The sequence below is a fragment of the Mobula hypostoma genome, chromosome 23 (assembly GCF_963921235.1).
Source record: "Mobula hypostoma chromosome 23, sMobHyp1.1, whole genome shotgun sequence".
NCBI lineage: Eukaryota > Metazoa > Chordata > Chondrichthyes > Myliobatiformes > Myliobatidae > Mobula > Mobula hypostoma.
Genome location: NC_086119.1, coordinates 52,418,315 through 52,439,877, shown reverse-complemented (window position 1 = coordinate 52,439,877; position 21,563 = coordinate 52,418,315). Strand labels below are relative to the sequence as shown.

Below are 21,563 nucleotides of genomic sequence, written 5' to 3'. Positions count from 1 at the left end.
TGTGAAGCTTTGACATACAGTTGTCCAGCTAATGGATAAGGGCTACCCAGGGGACAATGTCCTGCTGTATAACAGCTGTGTGATGTTGTTGTATGTGCTTCATTCCCTCCCACCTCCCCACCCCCGGCATCTTTAACCCAACCAGGGCAATGTCTCACTGACTCACTCTCCTGGTCCGAGAAATGAGTGTTCTCACTTGGCCTGTGAGATAACAAGTGCCTGCAGAGTTATGCAGCGTGACACTGAGAGACAGTCTTTGAGTACCACTAACCAGGGTACGCTCAGCAGAAGTTTGCAGGGCATCACACCTCCAGCTGTGACCTGCAGTGAGTGGCCGCCGGTCGCATCTTTTACTGCATCTTTGCTAGAGGGGTTTGAGTTGCAGCAAGTTGCATCTTCAGCTGCGTAATTTGCAGTGAGCAACATATCAGGCTGCAATGCTGGTAAATTGGTTTGTTATTGTCACATGTACCGAGGTAGAGTGGACAACTTTGTTTTGCTTGTCACCCATACAGATCATCAATGTATCAAGGTCATACAAGAGAAACAATCACAGAATGTAGAATAAAGTGTTACAGTAATGAAACTATGGTGTATTGGAGAGAGTTGCATATTCTGATGCATTGCTGGGATAAGGCAATTAGTCACTCTTCCAGCTGCAGTTCATATCAACTGCAGTGCATTGCAACAAGGCGCATGTCTGGCTGAGCTGCTGAAGAACTGCGCTGAGCAGAGTGTGCTGGGGGTACCCAATCCTCGTGCCCTGTCCTCTCTGACTTCAGACCTTATCCTGCCCAGAGCTTCCTCACATGTAATCCCCACTGAAGGGTCCCAGGTGGTGGAGGAGATATGGACCAGGGACCTTGCAGCGCCTCCCAGAAAACCTTGGGCATTGTCCAGTAGGTATCTCTGCCCTCTGACCTGCACGGTTTTAGGAAAGGGTTTTTGCTTCCATCAAATGCCAGTGATGATCCCAGCAAACTTTGGTGCAACCTGCCATTCCAGAAAGTTGCCAGGACCACAAGAAAAGACTGGGAAGAACCAAGACCACACACAGTCCAGCCCATGATGTTATACCGACCCCTTAACCTACTCCAAGATCAATATAATGCTGCTTTCCATTCTTGTGCTTGCTTCCACCACCAACCCTGGCAGTGCGTTACATACTCTGTGTGTAAAAAAATACCTCTGGCATTCCCCCTGTTCTTCCCTCCACTCATCCTAAAATTATGTCCTCTCCAAGTAACCATGTCCATCCTGGGAAAAAGTCTCAAGCTGTCCACTCTACCTATGCCCCTTGTCATCTTATAAGACCACAAGATCAAAAGATAAAGGAGCAGAATTAGGCCATTTGGCCCATCAAGTCTGTTCTGCTGTTTCATCATGTTTGATCCAATTTTCCTCTCAGCTGCAATTTTTTGCCTTCTCCCCATATCCCTTCATGCCCTGACCAGTCAAGAATCTATCAAACTCTGCCTTAAATATACATGAAGACTTGGCCTCCACAGCTGCCTGTGGCAAAATATTCCTCCTCTTCTCCGTTCTAAAAGGACATCCCTCTATTCTGAGTCTGTGTACTCTGGTCTTAGACTATTCCATCTGAGGAAACTTCCTCTTCACATCCACTCTATTGAGGTTTTTCACCATTCAATAGGTTTCAAGGAGGTCACCCCTCATTCTTCTGAATTCCCAGAACCATCAGATGCTCTTCACATGACAAGCCATTCAATCCTGGAATCGGTTTCGTGAACCTCCTTTGAATCCTCTCCAGTTTCAGCACATCCTTTCTAAGATAAGGGGCCCACACCTGCTCACAACCCTCCTAGTGAGGCCTCACCAGTACTTTATACAGTCTCCACATCACATCCTTGCTTTTATATTCTAGTCCTCTTGAAATGAATGCTAACATTACATTTGCCTTCCTTACCACCGACTCGACCTGCAAATTAACCTTTAGGGAATCCTGCACAAGGACTCTCAAGTCTCCTTGAGCCTCAGTTTTTTGTATTTTCTCTCCATTTATAAAGTAGTCAACCCTTTCATTTCTTCCACCAAAGTACATGACCATATACTTCCCAACACTGTACTCTATCTGCCACTTCTTTGCCCATTCTCCTAATCTGTCTAATTCCTTCTGCAGCCTCTCTACTTCCTCAAAACTACCTGCCCCTCCACCTATCTTTATATCACCTGCAAACGTTTTGCAACAAAGCCGTCAAATCTACCATCCAAACAACAGGAATTCTGCAGATGCCATGTAACATAAAAAGAATTGGTCCCACACAGATCCCTGTGGAACATCACAGGTCACTGGCAGCCAACCAGAAAAGGCTCCCTGATTCCCACTCTTTACCTCCTGCTAATCAGCCACTGATTTATCAATGCTAGAATCTTTCCTGTAATACCATGGGCTCGTAGCTTGTTAAGCAGTCTCACGTGTGGCAATATGTCAAAGGCCTTCTGAAAATACAAGTAAAACATCAATCAATTCTCCTTTGTCTATCCTGCTTGTTATTTCTTCAAAGAATTCCAACAGATTTGTCAGGTAGAATTTTCTCTTGAGGACACCATGCTGACTACGGCCTATTTTATCATGTGCCTCCAAGTACCCTGAGACCTCATCCTTAATAATTGACTCCAACATCTTCCCAACCACTGAGATCAGACTAACTGGCCTGTAGTTTCCTTTCACCTACCTTTCTTCCTTCTTGAAGAGTGGAGTAACATTTCCAATTTTTCACTCTTCCGAAACCATTCCAGAAACTAGTGATTCTTAACAGATCATTACTAATGGCTCCATAATCTCTTCAGCCACCTCTTTCAGAACCATGGCGCGAACACCATCTGGTCCGGGTGACTTGTCTACCTTCAGACCTTTCAGTTTCCCAAGAACCATCTCTCTAGTTATGGTAACTTCACACACTTCATGATCCCTGACACCAGGCACTTCCGCCATACTGTTAGTGTCTTCCACAGTGAAGACTGATGCAAAATACTTATTCAGTTCAACTCCTGTTTCCTTGTCTCCCATTACTGCCTCTTCAACGTCATTTTCCAGCGGTCTAATACCCACTCTTGCCTCTCTTTTACACTTTATGTATCTGAAGACATGTTTGGCATCCTCTTTAATATTATGGGCTAGCTTACTTCCATATTCCTTCCTTATCTTCTTAGTGACTTTTTAGTTGCCTTCTGTGGTTTTTAAAACCTTCCCAATCCTCTAATTTTCCACTACCTTTTGCTCTAATATATGCCCTTTCTTTGGCTTTTATGTTGGCTTTAACTTCTCTGGTTAGCCATGGTTGTGTCATCTTGCCTTTAGAATACTTCTTCCTCTTTGGGTTGTATATATCCTGTGCCTTCTGATCAGCTTCCAGAGATTCCAGGCCTTGCTGCCCTGCTGTCATCCCTGTCAGTGTTCTCTTCCAATCAATTCTGGCCAACCCCTCTCTCATGCCTCAGTAATTACCTTTACTCCACTGTAATACTGAGACATCTGGCTTAAGCTTATCTTTCTCAAATTTCAGGGTGAATTCAATCATAATATGATCACTTGCCCTTAAGGGTACTTTTACTTTAAAGTCTCTAATCAATTCTGGTTCATTGCACAACACCCAATCCAGAATAGCTGACCCCTAGTGAGCTCTAAAAAGTGATCTCGTAGGCACTGTAGAAATTCCCCCTCCTGGAATCCAGCACCAACCTGATTTTCCCAATCTACCCGCATATTGAAATCCCCCATGGCTATTGCAACATTGCTCTTTTGGCATGCATTTTCTCACTCCCATCGTAATTTGTAGGCCACATCCTTACTACTGTTTGGGGCTCTGTACTGTATATATCTCCCATCAGAGTCTTTTTACTCTTGCAGTTCCTTGGCTCTATCCGCAATTACTGAAAACCTTCCGACCCTATGTCATCTCTTTCTAACGATTTCATTTAATTTTTTACCAACAGAGCACGTTGCTCCCTCTGCCTTCCTGCCTGTCCTTTTGATACATTGGACATTAAGCTCCCAGCTATAATTTTTTTTCAGCTATGTCTTCAACGTCATACCTGCCAATCTGCAACTGTACTACAAGTTTACCAACCTTATTCTGTATACTGTACGCATTCAGATGCAACACTTTCAGTCCTGTATTCACCCTTTTTAATTTTGTCTGCCTTTTACTTTGCAACTCATCCTGTTGACTGCAATTTTACCCCATCAACAGCCTCTCCTCACTACACAGTGCCTCTGTTTGTGAACCAGCTACCTCTTCAGCAATATTATCCGCCTTTCCTATGATACTTCTTGCATTGAAATATACACAGCTCAGGACACTAGTCGCACCATGCTCAAACTTTTCATTCCTACTTTGAGGTCTTACCAACGTTTGCCTCCATAACCTCTCCACTAACCGTTCTGGCAGTCTGGTTCCCATCCCCCTGCAACTCTAGTTTAAGCCCCACCATGCAGCATTAACAAACCTTCCCACTAGGATATTAGTCCCCCTCCAGTTCAGGTGCAAACCGCCCCTTCTGTACAGGTCCCAACTTCCCTGGAGAGAGCCCAATGATCCGAAAGTCTAACGCCCTCCCTCCTACACGGACTTCTTAGCCACGTATTGAACTCTATAATTTTCCTATTCTGGCCTCTCCAGCATGTGGCATAGGTAGCAATCTTGAGATCACAACCATGGAGGTCCTGTTCTATAATTTATCCCTGCACCTTGGGTGTAACTACCTCTCTCTACGTTCTATCTATCACCCCTTTAATCTCCTGAATGATCTGGAGTTCATCCATTTCCAGCTCCAACTCCTTAATGCAGATTGTTAGAAGCTGCAGCCAGATGCACTTCTGGCAGTTGTAGTCGTCAGGGACAGTGGAGGTCTCCCTGCCCTCCCACATCCCACTCGAGGAGCTTTCAACTATCCTGCCTGGCTTCTCTAACTGAGCAGATAGAAGGGAAGGGAAACAAACTTAACCTACAGCTTTTCTTTCTTTTGCTTTCTCTGACTGAAGCCTCTCTTCATTGACGTCTCGAAGAGCTAAAACCTCAAGATCAGCACTCAGACTTTGCCCGCACAGACGACGGCCACCATGACGATGGCTGTCCATTATATGCTTCCATCAAGTCACCTCCAATTCTCCTTTGCTCCAAAGAAAAAAGTCCTAGCTTGCTCAAAGATCATGCACTCTAATTCAGGCAGCATCCTTGAATTCTCCTTTGCCCAGGTAGGTGTTGAGACAAAGTCTGAAGACATAACTGGGGTGAATTATGAATAAGGATAGGGAACAAGTGGTGAAATCCAGCATTGTCATTTTATTATGTATAGAAAATATCACTTCAAAATCCAGCTGCAAAGTGGAATAGTACAATAAATAGATCAAACTCTTATTGTCCCCGTACTCTGAGCTATTTACAGTAGTCTGAGCACAGAATACCCTGTAGCAGAAATGAGCAAAGAGTCACTTATATTAAAGATGGACAGTTCCCTTGACTAATGTGCAACCTTTCATATCAGGACCCCCCCCCCCCGCCAAGTCAATTCAGCACTAGATTTTGTTCTTCCTCAGTGCTGATCCCCTTTCTGCAACTTCATGTCACTGGAGCCGAGGCTGGCATTCTTCCAGGCAGTGCTAATCCCATGGAGAGTTTACGGTGATTCCCAACCACTTCAACATTGCATGCACCATCATGCTCTTCCTCCTGGGGTCCCAAGCATTGACCACCCCGATATTCTCCTTTTGGATGAACGATGAAATGTCCTAGCCTCACTGAATGGGAATACTGCGATTCTATTTAGCATGTCTCAAACTGGACAAGGGCACTTCAGGTAGAAATGAAGCCAGGAAGAGCTATGAGAGTTGAGCGAAGTGGCTTCTGAGTCAACAGCATTGCCAAAACTCAGCATCAGCTCATGTCATACAACCTTCCATTCGGGCAGAATGTTGAGTGTACTTGTGCCGTGATGATTATCGACACACAACAAGGAGATGCTCAAGCCAGGCCTGGCTCTCTGGAGAAGCCTTGGTTACATCAGCACTGAGAGTGGGGAGGTAAAAGTAAAAGACTGCTGGTTACTTGAAACAAGCTGAGGCTTTGTGACCCATGGATAGATGGATGGACATGGACAGACACACACACACACACACATACACACACACATACACACACACACACACACACACACACACACACACACACACACAATTAAGGAGAACAATGCACTTTGTTTCCTGGTTGCTTCTGACTGTACTAAAAGCAAGTATGTGGCCATTCCTGCAGTGACTGGACTAAATGGGTAACTGTGGTATAGACCTATGACTGTGGTGATTAGACCTGTGGAGAAGGAGGGTTAAGGGAGCTCCCCAGGCACTGTTTTACTCAGCCCCCACTGATGTTCAACATACCTGCTGATACATCACTGTGAGTTCCTGTGGAAGCCACATCATCTCTTTGTCACTTCTGTCAGGGCACGGTGCTGTCTGCCAAACTTACTTTTCCAAGCTGCCCACCCTGGGGTAGGACCACTCACAGTGTGGGTCCCGGTCTGGGCTTTGGACTGGATATGTCCCGAAGAGGGGTCTCAGCCTGAAACATCGACAGTTCATTTCCCTCCGCAGATGCTGCCTGACCTGCTGAGCTGCCCCAGTATTTTGTGTATGTTGATAAGGTACAGGTGCCAGGCTATGGGCTGGGGCTGTGGTCACGGGAGCTGCCTCCACCCAGTGTTCAAGGGGCCGGCAGCTCTGACTAACGCTGGGCTCACTCTCAGTTTCACCAGCCAGTGGCAGAATCAGCTCTGTCCAGAGTGAAAACCTGAACAGGTTACTGATGGTGACACGAGTCTGCTGGTGCAGGGGAGGAGCTGGCCAGGTTTATTTTCAAACACTAGCTGCCCTGGAGTGTTTGCCTGTTTCTATACAACGCAGCACCCCATTGATATCTACTCACTACATACGAGTACAGTCTCTTCAAACTTTAACCTTACCCTCTGAGGGCACAGTACTCGGTCACATTGCCTCAGGTATGGTTCAGGCCAGCATGTTACCTGTTGGGCTTCTGTGCACGTACTGGTAATCAACGTCCAGCAGCCTTGGATGGCAGTTGTGCGCACACCCATCGCCTGCGAAGCAGCAGCTGCTCCCGGATGCTGACAAGTGTCAGTGTGAACTCTGCTGGATGTGAATAACCACAACTACTGTCTCTGCAACACTGGACAGCACTGGACAACAGTGGGCAACACTGGACAGCACTGGACAACAGTGGACAACATTGGACAGCACTGGACAGCACTGGACAACATTGGACAGCACTGGGCAACATTGAACAGCACTGGACAACATTGGACAGCACTGGACAACATTGGACAGCTCTGGACAGCACTGGACAACATTGGACAGCACTGGACAACATTGGACAGCTCTGGACAGCACTGGACAACATTGAACAGCACTGGGCAACACTGGACAGTACTGGACAACACTGGGCAACACTGGACAGCACTGGACAACATTGGACAGCACTGGACAACATTGGACAGCACTGGACAGCACTGGACAGCTCTGGACAGCACTGGGCAACACTGGACAGTACTGGACAGCACTGGACAACATTGGACAGCACTGGACAACATTGGACAGCTCTGGACAGCACTGGGCAACATTGAACAGCACTGGGCAACACTGGACAGTACTGGACAGTACTGGACAGCACTGGACAACATTGGACAGCACTGGACAACATTGGACAGCACTGGACAGCACTGGACAACATTGGACAGCACTAGACAACACTGGACAGCACTGGGCAACACTGTACAGCACGAGACAGCACTGGAAAGCACTGGACAACACTGGACAGCACTGGACAACATTGGACAGCACTGGGCAACACTAGACAGCACTGGACAACATTGGACAGCACTGGACAACATTGGACAGCACTGGACAGCACTGGACAACATTGGACAGCACTGGACAACATTGGACAGCACTAGACAGCACTGGACAACATTGGACAGCACTAGACAACACTGGACAGCACTGGGCAACACTGTACAGGACTAGACAGCACTGGACAACACTGGACAGCACTGGACAACATTGGACAGCACTGGACAACATTGGACAGCACTGGGCAACACTGGACAGCACTGGACAACATTGGACAGCACTGGACAGCACTGGACAACATTGGACAGCACTGGACAGCACTGGGAAACACTGGACAGCACTAGACAGCACTGGACAACATTGGACAGCGCTAGATATCACAACCCACCAGACCCTCACATGGTGAGACGTCACGACCCACCAGACCCACCAGACCATCACAGGTGAGACATCACGACCCACCAGACCGTCATACAGTGAGACATCACGACCCAGCAGACCCTCACACGATGAGACATCACGACCCACCAGACCCTCACACGGTGAGACAACACGACCCACCAGACCCTCACACGTTGAGACATCACGACCCACCAGACCCACCAGACCGTCACACGATGAGACAACACGACCCACCAGACTGTCACACAGTGAGACGTCACGACTCACCAGACCCACCAGACTGTCACACGGTGAGACAGCATGAAGTACGTGTAGGTTACTGGGGCTGAAACACTGAACGATTGAACATAAACATCATGCAGGCAGGTCAGGAATGGAAATGCTGAAGTATTATCAGAGGGCTGAGATAGTGTCCAGTTGTGAATGTAGTGCCTTCTAGTTATTGATGTCAGAAATTACTTTGCCAAGACGGTGAACCTGGGGTGCTAATTCTGGTCAAATGCCCCGATCCTGCTGACTAAATCCAGAGACTGGGACACGTTCAACACAATGATTCTGAGTGAGTGTGGTGAAACAGGAAACTGAGCTAAGGCCTTCATCTTGTTGCGGGTTCAGTGACTTTGATTAGGTGCTAAATGTGGTACAACTACCCATAAACAGAGCCTGCTGGAAACACTCAACAGTTTCCATGTAAGATCATTGAAATGAAACATTAACTCTGCACTCTCTCCGCAGCTGGTGTATGCGGTTTTGGTCTCCCCGGTTAAAGAGGATTTACTGGACTTGCTCTGTAGCAGAGTGGAGGAAGATCATCAGCACAATGAAGAGAGATCAAGCACAAAGCTCGATGGCATTTAGGAGAGTGAGCAGTGATCACATTGAAATATATTCTGAAGGGGTCTGCTGTGGTGGGTGCTGAAGGAATCTTTCCCTCAGTGAGGGTACCTGGAGCGAGGTGGGGAGCAACATCTCCGAACAAGGAATCATCTACTGAAAATGAATTTCTTCCTCACAGATTTGGGAACCTTAGGACTTTGCAATGCCAGGGGCAGAGTTTTGAACATTTTCAAGGCCAAGGTAAATCTCCGGTCAATTGACGGCAACAGAGAACGGGCTTGGAAGCTCAGCTCGGATCCGTCATCACCCTAGTGAAGGCTGGAGCAGGCTTGTGAGCTGAGATCAGTGCCCGTCCTTGTGTCCAACACTGTCTGATTTGCTGAGTATTTTCAGCATTTTCTGAATTTGTTGCTGTTTTCTGTCAGATTGCTGTTGTGAAATTTTGTAAGGCAGAGCAGATTGGATGAAGAGAACATTTTGAGTCAGATGAGGCCTTGCTCTGCTTGTGAGTGACCCAGAGGTATGAGAGATGATAACAATGTTAGTGATGGTGCAAATCTTCCTTTCAGCATGACAGTCTCACATCCAGCACTACATCCCACACTACAGTCTCACATCCCACACTAGTCTCACATGCAGCATTACATCACACACTACAGTCTCACATCACACACTACAGTCTCACATCCAGCACTACATCACACACTACAGTCTCACATCCCACACTACAGTCTCACACCCCACATTACAATCTCACATCCCACACTACATCCCACTTTCAGTCTCACATCCTACACTACATCCCACACTACGGTCTCACACCCCGCACTACAGTCTCACGTCCGACACTACAGTCTCACATCCCACTTTACAGTCTCACATCCCACACTAGTCTCACATCCTACAATACATCACACACTACAGTCTCACATCCTACACTACGGTCTCACACCCCGCACTTCAGGCTCACATCCCACACTACATTAAGACTTTTCAGTGAAGCCACTTCGATTTGCTTTATTTAAAAAGGAAATGGATTGATCTGTGGGCCAGTGCTGAGTTGGACAAAATGGGGATTGGATGTGTTTGGTCTCAGCAACGTGATCTGACGTCCTGGACTGCACAGTGAAAGTATCAACCATTGTACCTTTGCTCCTATTCCTTCTGCAAAGCAAGCCTCAGCCTCCCACAGTCACCCAATGCACATTCTACACACTACACTATACTCAAAGAGATAAAGGCTAAGGAAAATCAACAGACTGAGGACAATATCTGGTCAACCCACCCAAATCATCATAATTTGTAACATATCAAAGAACATTTTTAAACCCTTTAAATACAGGTAATTTTCATTACAGTTACAACAGCCCGTGCTTGCTTCTGATCTTACCCCATAAATCACAGAGTGGGTGGTGGAGGAGAGGTGCCCGTCTTTCTGTAGTCTCTTGGGCTTCCCAGGCAAGGGTCTGCCTCTCAACCCCACAGTCAACAGTAAACAAACTCCTGGAACTTTTCACCTGGCCCTTTGGGATCAAAGTGGGAGTGAGTGTGTGGCAGAAGTGGAGAGGGAATGTTTAGTGAATAGTATGTGGCTCATTTAGAACACATAAACTGTGGTTTTTACATTTGACGCCAAAATTTCTGTCTCATGCCCAATTGGAAGTTATGAATTGTGTAGAGTGAGCGGTAGAAACTCTTTGTTTGTTAGTTCCTGAGGTATTGTACAGTAGTATCTTGGTGTTTAGTGTGGCTGGTGGTCCACTCACAATGGACAGTGAAAGAGGACCAAGATATTAGTTAGACACCACAAAAATATCCATTCAGTCAGGGGAGATTGTTACAGTCTTCCTTCTGTTGTGATGTAATTCTATATACGTGGTAGTGAAAGGGTGTACAGCATCTTGTATGGTAGATGGAAATCCCACTTGCATTCATTCTACGTTAACAGATACAGGTGCTGAGCAGACACACATTTAGATTATCAATGACATCAGAAAATGGTAACATCTTAAATGCTCCTGAACTTGTTTTTACCGTCATGGTGATTCAACCTCCCAAGTTCTTGCACATAATAGGAGTGTATATATTTTACAGATTCGCTTAACGAGGGACTGTTCAATATCCAAGTGATGCTGAAATCTGGGCACATTCTGACTCCATTAAGAACCTGCTGGCCCTGTCGAGCTTCCTGACCTTTACAATTCTGATGACCTGATACTTTTTTTATTTTGTGGCGTTTGTTACCTTTCACTCAAAGAAGGACAGTCTCAGTCAACAAGAGGAGGATTTGTTGTGTCTGAATTTTCTGCCCCTTCAGCTGTCTGGAAGAGGCATCACCCTAATTTCCACAAGCAACAAACCAAAGTTAATCGAGTGCCTTTTGTGTTTCCTCTAAACACATGGATTCTGTTCTTTGTGGAAGCTTAAGGGGAGATTCCAATGTTTTGATGATTAGTAGGAGGAGGAGGAAGGCATACAGCCAGCAGGAACCACTAAACAAATCACCACACCATACTACCAAACACTAAAGACCTGTTATATGTCCGATTGACACTTTACTGTCACACACACACTCATATTTCTGACAAGCCAGGCGTCCAGTTATTGCACTAGAGTATACAGGGAAATCTACAACTGGAAAACACAAGATGTTTGGCCACACACTCTTGACAGAGAACAAACATGTGTTGGAGCATGTGGACATCACGTGTATGACTCTCCAGGAGTGGGAATTGCCGACCATCTCCTAGAACTTCAGGTGCCTGTTCTTCCTGTACTTGGTCTCTTCTTCTTCTGAGGAAGCAAAGAGATGGAGCGTTAGAGAGATCCCGCCATCTGCTAGAATTTTCATTCAAGGAATGAACCCACCCTAAAAGGCTTTAGACAGTGTTATGTGATTGTTATTTGCCTTTACCTGCCATGAACTGAAATAAACTCCATTTCCAAACACTTCAGAAATTCAACTTGGCGCTTCTCAGAGTAACCCACCTTGTGACTTCCAGTCCTGCTGTCTTTTGGAGCAGCCAGGGGTCTGAAATCTTAGGGCAGAGCAGCACCCATTTTCAATACAACTTTCAATGGCTTACTTTATTATCCACAAGACTATCCACTGGTTATAGGCCTCACCATCATTTCCAGTAGGAATCATCCCCTACCAATTCATTTACCCTAATCAACACTGAGCAGCAACGTGCAGATTGCTCCCCCACCAGGGACGAAAGTCAAGGAACAGTAGAGCCAGGGTAAAGGGAGATGATGAAACATTGATCTCTGGCAAGACTCTGGTATTTGACAAGAAAAGCCATTCAGCTCAACAAAGCTTGCCAAATTCCTATTCACATAGTGTGTTGAAATAACTATTGAGTTTAGATTGGAAAGTCTCTAAGGTACTATTCTCACTACACAACTAGCTAGTTTGTTCCATGTTTCACAACTTGTTGTGTAAAGAAATGCTTCCTGATGTTAGTCTGAAATTTTCCCTTAACCAGTCTCCATCTGTGGCCCCGTGTCCTTGATGAAGGATTAATTTTGAAGTAGCAGCTGACATCCATCTTACTTATACCCTTAATGTCTCCACTCCTTCTACATCTGTTGGGCTAAACCCTTCCTTCTACGTCAACTTTTTCTTCGGTTTAACCATCCTGTCCCTCCAGTTCTGGGTAATAATTGCAACATTTTGTGCTCTGGGCCTTTCTGAAGTTACCCAGCATTTCTGTTGCCCTGTTATAATGCTCCACATCTGCTTAAATGCCGCCAGCTACGATTCCTCTCTCCTGCCCTGAACCCCTGGGTACTCCTCTCAGAAGGATGGTCTCCCACCTTCTCGTGGCCAGATCCTTTTAAAATTAAAGGTGTCGCTGATGAAACAGTTATAGTTTTCCTTGGCCATGTCTGGAGGTTCTGGTCCGCTCATTCTTGTTACCAGCCCTATGGAGAGAGCTGGTGGTGACAAAGAGGCAGGTGAAATTGTAGCCAGATGCAGCTTTCTGCCTTGGTGTTTAGACTGTTAAATCACACTGCCTTCTAGAAGGTCCCCTGGACCACACCATCCCAACGTGCCCATGACACCCATGGCACTGTGAAAGATGCCATTTTGGGCACTCCTGCTGCAAAAGTCATGACGTGACAAGGAGGAATCAAAGCTGGAAATGCCCACAGGGTGCAAGTGGCATGTTTAGCATACAGGAGGGAGAGTGAAAGGCTTACTGAGCGGTGTCATAGCAACAACCTCTCACTCGATGTCAGCAAGACCAAGGAACTGATTATAGACTTCAGGAGAAGGAAACCAGAAGTCCAAAAGCCAGTCCTCATCAGGTGATCAGAGGAGGAGAGGGTCAGCATATTTAAATCCTTACGTGTTACTATGTCCTGGGCCCAGCATGCAAGTGTAATTATGAAGAAAGCATGACAGTGTCTCTACTTCCTTAGGAGTTTGCAAAGATTCGGCACGACATCTAAAACTTTGGGAAACTTCTATAGGTGTGTGGTGGAGAGTATATTGACCGGCTACATCACAGCATGGTAAGGAAACATCAATGCCCTTGAACAGGAAACCTTTCAAAAAGTGGTGGATTCGGCCCAGTAAAGCCCTCACAACTATTGAGCACGCTGTCGTAGGAAAGCACCATCCATCATCAGGGATTTCCCACCACCCAGAAAATGCTCTCTTCTTGCTGCTGCCATCAGGACTCACACTAGCAGGTCAAAGAACAGTTATTACCCGTCAACAATCAGACTCTTGAACACGAGCAGATGACTTCACTCAACTTCACTTGCCCCATCACTGAACTGTACCTACAACCTATGGGCTCATTTTCAAGGACTCCTCATCTCTTGTTCTCGATATTTATTGCTTATTTACTTATTATCTGCCTCTGTACGATTTGTTGTCTTCTGCACTCTGGTTGAACGCCCTAGCTGGGTGGTCCTTCATTGATTCTGTTATAGTTTCTGTTCTATAGATTGAGTATGCCCACAAGAAAACGCATCTCAGGGTTGCATATGGTGACATATATGTACTTTGATAATAAAGTCTACTTTGGGCTTTTCATTCCAGGAAGTTCAGTTATAGCACATGCTGAGAAATAACCAGCATTATGCCGCTGAACTTCCAGGAAATGGTGTGCGACTCCTTAATCCCCAGGTTCCCATGGAAACAGAAGGACTATAGTCAGGGAATAGGAGGAAGCCGTCTGGAATGATGGTATATGACAAATTCTTGAGAGGGGTTCCAAAGTTCAACAGGGTGAGGACAGCAGGGAGATGTTTCCAGCAACAGCCACGAAGACTGCAGACACCATGCTGAGGACTGGACTTTCCACAGCACAGACACAGTGCCACGGAGATCAGCCCTTTAGCTGACCATCAACCACCCATTTACACCAACCCTACACTGATTGCATTTCATTCTCCCTACACCCCACCAGACTCTCTGCCTTACCCACACACCCGGGGTAAGTTAACCCACAACTAACATGTCAGGATATGTGATGAACGAGAACATCTGTATGGAAAATGCTGGAAACTCTCAACACGTCAGGCAGCATCTTTGGAAGGAGAAGCTGTCAACGTATTTAGTCTGGGATCCTTGGTCAGCGGTGACCTCACCTTTTGGGTGTTTCTGGCAATTTTCTGTTTTTCTATCAGATTTCTAGCATGTGCAGTTTCATTTGAAGGACCACCAGCCCCTGAACTTGTGGCATTACTGTGGCACTGGTCTTGTTAAGTTGAAGCCCTGCCTCCCTTCACCCTCTCATCCTCCTCTCCAACCCTCCTCACCCTCTCTCAGTCTCCCTGAAGGCCTCCGTATGCTGTGAGCTCCCTCCATCACTGGGCCTGACGTCCTTTCAGGATTTACGAGTGACCACCTGAGACTGGTGGTGCCGAGGTGAGTGGGAATACCTGCCGAATCTATCTCCGGGGTGCTTTGTGAGTAGCAGACTTCCTGGACTGGCACAACACAGGCCAGTCGCCAGGGATCTGCCCGGTAATCGTGTGGCAAGGTGGCTCAGGTAGAGAGACGGGATGGTGAACGCAGCCCCTCCGGGAGCAGGGTGAGTGGGGTTCAACGTCTGCTTCTGTCCAGCATTGTTTGTCTGCATGTTTACGACCTTGGATCCCGGAAACCACGTCTCCCGTTCCTGGCAGGGGTCCTGGCTCTCATTTCGGTGCAGATACATAGAAACATAGAAAATAGGTGCAGGAGTAGGCCATTCGGCCCTTCGAGCCTGCACCGCCATTTATTATGATCATGGCTGATCATCCAACTCAGAACCCCGCCCCAGCCTTCCCTCCATATCCCCTGATCCCCGTAGCCACAAGGGCCATATCTAACTCCCTCAAACGACAGGTCTGTTGTCATCTGAGCCCCTGTCCCAGAGAGAGCTGGACACAGGAGGGTGGGGAAGTAGCCGGTACGTTCAGGCAAGGTCATCGTAGGTTTACACTGCAACCTCAATGGTATGGGACCTAGGTTCCACTGCCCTGAGCTACTTGAAGGGAATGGGCTCCACAGGAAGGTCACCAGGGACAGTCACAGGGATAAAGGACAGGACGGGAGAGTGAACAGGGTGGTGTAGTGTGAGCAAACTGGACAGCTCGATCAAAAGGCCAGAACACTTAAAGAGCAGATCAGGTGAACTCTTCAACACTCAACTAGTGAATTAGTGATCACTTCCTGTTCCACACAACATGGGGACACTGGGCCACAGTATTTACTTGTAGCTTTGTAGGAGCTGTAACTGTCTCATTGGCTGCTTCAAATGGCAGTCAGGCCTAGCTGGGGAAGCTCACCAGTCCACAGCCAGTGCAGTTCGACAGCGGCTGGGGTGGGGTCTGGTGTTGGGGGTGATGTGGGTTGTACAAACAGTTGAGAGGGGCAACGGCGATCCAGGCAGCTAAACGTGCAGGGTCTGGTTCTGTCAGTGGGGATTGCGAGCCCGTTGGAGGGGGAGGCTCACGGAATTTCTTGTATACAGATAAAGGCCTGCAAAGGAAATGGACAGGAAGTTGTGCTGTGGGAGATAATGCAGCTCGTACTGAAAACACATCTGCTTTTGAGAAGTAATGAAGCCATTAACGCCAATTTTAGAAGAAGACTATTTTGAGAACAATCTGAGAAAAATTGTTTCTATTTTTCTTTTAAGATAACCAAACTTTGACATTTTAACAACATCAGGCATGAAAACTATGTTACGTTATAATCAGAAACGTCTAGCCAATGAAGATGAGGAGCAAAGTTCGCTATCAGTTCATCTATCTGGAAGACATTCTTTCTCAACTCCATGACAGCATTTACCTATTCGTTATTACATACAACGTGGATATAAGCCCTTTGACCTTCTGAGTCCACTTTGATCAACAATCACATTTACACTGATCTCATTTTCTCCTCCCTACCGCTTAGTAGTGGCAACATACCAACATCTTGCCTTTGGGATGTGGGGAGAGAGCAGAGCTGGGGGCATACACCAACTCGCCACAGACTGCCCCCAAGATTGAGGTTGAATCTGTGTCCCTGGAGCTGTGAGACAGTGGCTCCATCTGCTGCCCTACACAGCCTCGCATTTCTGGCTTCATTGTCGAATGACCATTGGCCACCTCAATGAATTATCTGTCCTAAAATTCGTCTTCTCAGCCTCCGGAATTAAACTTAAGGTGGAAAAGAAAAATAGAGATGGCAAAGAGTGGTGAGAGATTGGAATAGAGGAGATGGGAGAGTGATGAGAGATTGGAATAAAGGAGTTGGGGAGAATGGTGAGAGATTGGAATAAAGGAGATGGGAAGAGTGGTGAGAGATTGGAATAAAGGAGTTGGGAGAATGGTGAGAGATTGGAATAAAGGAGTTGGGGAGAATGGTGAGAGATTGGAATAAAGGAGTTGGGGAGAATGGTGAGAGATTGGAATAAAGGAGTTGGGGAGAATGGTGAGAGATTGGAATAAAGGAGATGGTAGAGTGGTGAGAGATTGGAATAAAGGAGATGGGAGAGTGGTGAGAGATTGGAATAAAGGAGATGGAAGAATGGTGAGAGATTGGAATAGAGGAGTTGGGGAGAGTGGTGAGAAATTGGAATAAAGGAGATGGGAAAAGTGGTGAGAGATTGGAATAAAGGAGTTGGGAGAGTGGTGAGAGATTGGAATAAAGGAGTTGGGGAGAATGGTGAGAGATTGGAATAAAGGAGATGGGAGAGTGGTGAGAGATTGGAATAAAGGAGATGGGAGAGTGGTGAGAGATTGGAATAAAGGAGATGGGAGAGTGGTGAGAGATTGTAATAAAGGAGTTCGGAGAGTGGTGAGAGGTTGGATGGGAGTGAATTATTCTCTTGGACAGACAACCAGGAGTGTTGGAATGCAGGGTTGTAATGGCAGTCCTGTCTTTATTTCTTTCTGTACAGTTAAGTCCGCAGTTCACTATCTCTGATAGGGATGAGAAGGTTCCAGGTTGTTAATATTCATGATATCACTCGCCACAGTAGAGGTTTAACTGATGAAGTTCACGATTCATACACAGTAACCAATGGCAACTTCATTTATTGCTGAGCAATTTAGAAAGTTACAGTTCCCACCCACGTCATCTGCACTGAGTGAGTGAGATTCATGGGCAAAACATTCATGAGGTGGGGTGGGGGGATTGCCAACTTTGCTCCTTGTGCGATTACTGAATGGTCTGAACAGTAACCGGTGCTGCTCACCCACTGCTAAACAACACAGAGGCTCCGGATGGGAGGCCCACAACAGGCCAGGCTCATCTCGTACTGTCAGGACAATACACACATCACCCTCAGTCAAACGAAGCAAGCTGGATCTCACCCTTCCTTACCGATGACAGCCAGCACTTAAACCCTCCTCCGTCTACACCCCCACCCCCCCCGTAGGGTCACACCATAATAGCCCTTCAGCAACCGGGCTCATGGCCAGCAGCTGCGGTAGAGGAGGGTGGGAGAGGTCTCACAGGGGACAGAGAACTTCTACACTTACCGCAGCCTCCTGGTGCAGGGGGCACTGATACATGGGAGGAGAGACCTCTGAATTCCTGCCCTGGCAGCAAACACCCCTACCAGGGGTGAATCCAAGAGTCACTTTGACCAGGAGCAGAGGTTTCCCCTTTACCGGCAAACTAATCTCACTGGCACACGCGCCCAGTGGGAAACTGGTTGCTTCATGGCCTGGTGTGCAAATCTAATGCCAAGGAACGGAGATCTCCAGAGAGCTGAGGGCTCAGCCACCAAGGAGACGGGTCTCCCCACCATCGAGGAGATCTATGCCTCAGGAAGGTCACCAACATCTAGGTCACGCCCTCTTCTTGTTTCTGCCATCAGGCAGAAGGTACTGGGGGGCCAGATGACCCCCAGAAAGTTCAGCAATAACTTCTTCCCCACTACCATCAGGCTTGAACCAATGTGGTAAAACCCCCAACACCATCTTGGACAGTACGACCCTCAACTTACATTCATGTTCTTATGATATTTTTGTTTATTTTGTCATGAAAATGATGTATAATTCATGTTAATTTCAGGTTATGCTACTTCTATTTGTTACGCTTGGAATGTATTGAGCAGCTGATGCGAGGAGCTACTTTTCATGGCATTTATGCGCTGGGTGTGCATGCCGTGACAATGAACTGGGTAGTTAGGGGAGCTGTCTGGGACTCGACAGAAGAGTCACGTGTGGACCTGTCAGCAGAGACGGTCTGCAAGGCTCCTGGAGGGAGACACAGCTGGATTCCATAACTCTGAGATCCGTGCGGGCGCTCGTGCTCAATTGCCTGTGGCCCCTGGAAACCAAACGCACACACGCAGCCCTTACCAACATTGCCAGTGGCTGAGGGAGCGCTGAGCTGAAATCAGAGCTGGGAGCAAAGATGCTAATGACAGGAGCTATTGGATGCTGCGTGACAGAGGGAGAATGCACTCTGATACAGCACTCAGTCAGAAACTAGAGCGGCCAAGTGAGCTAACTCAATCACGTTAGGGAGCCTGACCCACCGCGTTCCTCCACCACTTTGTGTGCTTGAGCTTCGATGAGGGATTGGTGAAGTCAGCTTACAACTGGGAAAAAGGTGCGGGTGATTTTCAAAATGGTATTCTGCAAAAAATGTGTTGAAAGCTGATAATGATACTGTGTTAATATTGTGATAACTAAGAGTACAGGGGCAGAAGGGAATTAAAAAGGTCTGATCTTGACTTTGGTCAACCCATAACCACCAAATTAAAAACTCCAGTTTATAATTCAAGATTCAGAATTTTGGTTCAGGTCATTCCAAAGTGATACTGGGATCCATGGCTGCACTGTGGATCAGTTCCCTTATATACACTGTTTACTCAGTAAGCACCAAGACCACACATCTGCTTCTATTCTGTCCTCTCACAGAATCACAACCTGTCACTTTCCTATTCCTGACTTTACACATGGGTCAGAGAGCAAACACCTCAAGGTTTGTGAGATTATACTGCCCTCTTGTCCTGCTCTCATTCCTTACCAAGACAAAATCTGCCATCCTCTATTTGTCCGAGTCTAACTGAAGACAAGTAGGAATACAAAACAGCAGACACTGGAGTGAACCGCTGTTCCTTGATCACGACTGACCTTCTACCTCAGCAAACCTCTCTTCACACACGCCACAGCCATTACCACCCTCAACATTGACAAATCTATCAATTTCAGCCTTGAAAATACACAGTGACTGAGCCTCTTAGAGGGAGAATTATAAAGATTCACTACCCACTATATTTTTCATCATCTCTACCCTGAATGTATGACCCCATATTCTGACCCTTGGTTTCAGATAGCCCTGTCTGGGGTTTCATGATCCCTGTATCCAACTTTCCAAGAGTTTTGCAAGTTCTCAGGAGTTTGCCTTTCATTCTTCTCAGTTCTAGAGAGTACAGGCTCAGTCTGTTCATCTCTCCTACTGTGACAAATCCACTATCTGGTGAACATGCATTTCACTCTCTCTATCCCAAGCATTTCCCTCCCTCACACACCTGTACACAATAAAAGACCATAAGATATATGAACAGGATTAGGCCAATTGGCCCATCGAGTCTGCACCACAATTTCGTTATGGCTGATCCAATCTTTCTCTCGGTCTCAATCTGCTGTCTTCTCCCCGTATCACTTCATGCCCTGATTAACCAAGAATCTATCAACCTCTTCCTTAAATATAAATACAGACTTGGCCTGCACAGCTACCTGTGGCAAAGAATTCTACAGATTCACCATTCTCTGGCTAAAGGTATTTCTCCTTAACTCCGTTCTAAAAGGGCACCCCTCTGCTCTGAGGTTGTGTCCTCTGGTCTTAGACTCTCTCATCATAGGAAACATCATCTCCATATCCACTCTACAAAGGTTTTCCACCATTTCATAGGTTTCGAAAAGGTCACCCCACATCTTTTGAAGACCCCCGAATACAGGCTCAGAACCATCAAATGTTCTTCATATGACAAGCCATTCAATCCTGGAATCATTTTGTGAACCTTGTTTGACCCCTCCCCAGTTTCAGCACACCCTTTCTAAGACAAGGGGCCCACAGCTGCTCACAATACTCCAAGTGAGGCCTTACCAGTGCTTTATAAAAACTCAACATTACATCCTTGAAATGAATTGCCTTCCTCACCACAGACTCAACCTGTAAGTTAACCTACAGGGAATCCTGCACAAAGACTTCCAAGTCCCTTTGCTTCTCAGTTTTTTGTATTTTTTCTCCATTTAGAAAATAGACAAACCCTTTAATTTCTTCTATCAAAGGCATGACCATACACTTCCCGACATGGAAGTGTATTCCATCTGCCATTTCTTTGCCTATTCTCCTAATCTTCTGTAGCCTCTTTATTTCCTCAAAAATTCCTGCCCCTCCATATATCTTCATATCACTGCAAACTTTGCAACGGCCATCAATTCCATCATCCAGATCATTGGCCTATAATGTAAAAAGAGTCGGTCCCAACACAGACCCCTGCGGAACACTACCGTCACTGGCAGCCAACCGGAAAAGCTCTCTTTATTCCTACTTTTTGCCTCCCGCCAATCAGCCAGTGCTTTATCAATGCAAGAGTCTTCCCTGTAATACAATGGGCTCGAAACTTGCTAAGCAGCCTCATGTGTGGCACTTTGTCAAAGGTCTTCTGAAAATCCAAGTACACAAAATCAACAGGTTTGGCTTTACCTATCCTGCTTGTTATTTTTTCAAAGAATTCCAACGGATTTGTCAGGCAAGATTTTCCCTTGACAGAAACCATGCTGACTTTGACTTATTTTATCATTAGTCTCCAAGTACATGGAAACATAGGAAACCTACAGCACAGTACAGGCTCTTCGGCCCACAAAGCTGTGCTGAACACGTCCTTACCTGAGAAATTACCTAGTGTCCTTAGTCTGCAAGTACCGTGAAACCTCATCCTTAATAATAGATTCCAACACTTTCCTAACCACTGAGGTTAGGCTA

The 21,563-nt window shown here is 46.5% G+C and overlaps 1 protein-coding gene across 1 annotated transcript in view; it reads right to left on the bottom strand.

Moving 5' to 3' along the window:
• Window positions 1–8,056: 8,056 nt before the first annotated feature.
• atp2a3 (ATPase sarcoplasmic/endoplasmic reticulum Ca2+ transporting 3) overlaps window positions 8,057–21,563 on the bottom strand; it is a 212,196-nt gene continuing 198,689 nt past the window's right edge. The window contains exon 21 of the mRNA XM_063031520.1: window positions 8,057–11,914. Within this exon, the coding sequence (XP_062887590.1) occupies window positions 11,868–11,914 (47 nt within the window). The 3' untranslated portion in view covers window positions 8,057–11,867. The remainder of the gene's footprint in view (window positions 11,915–21,563) is intronic.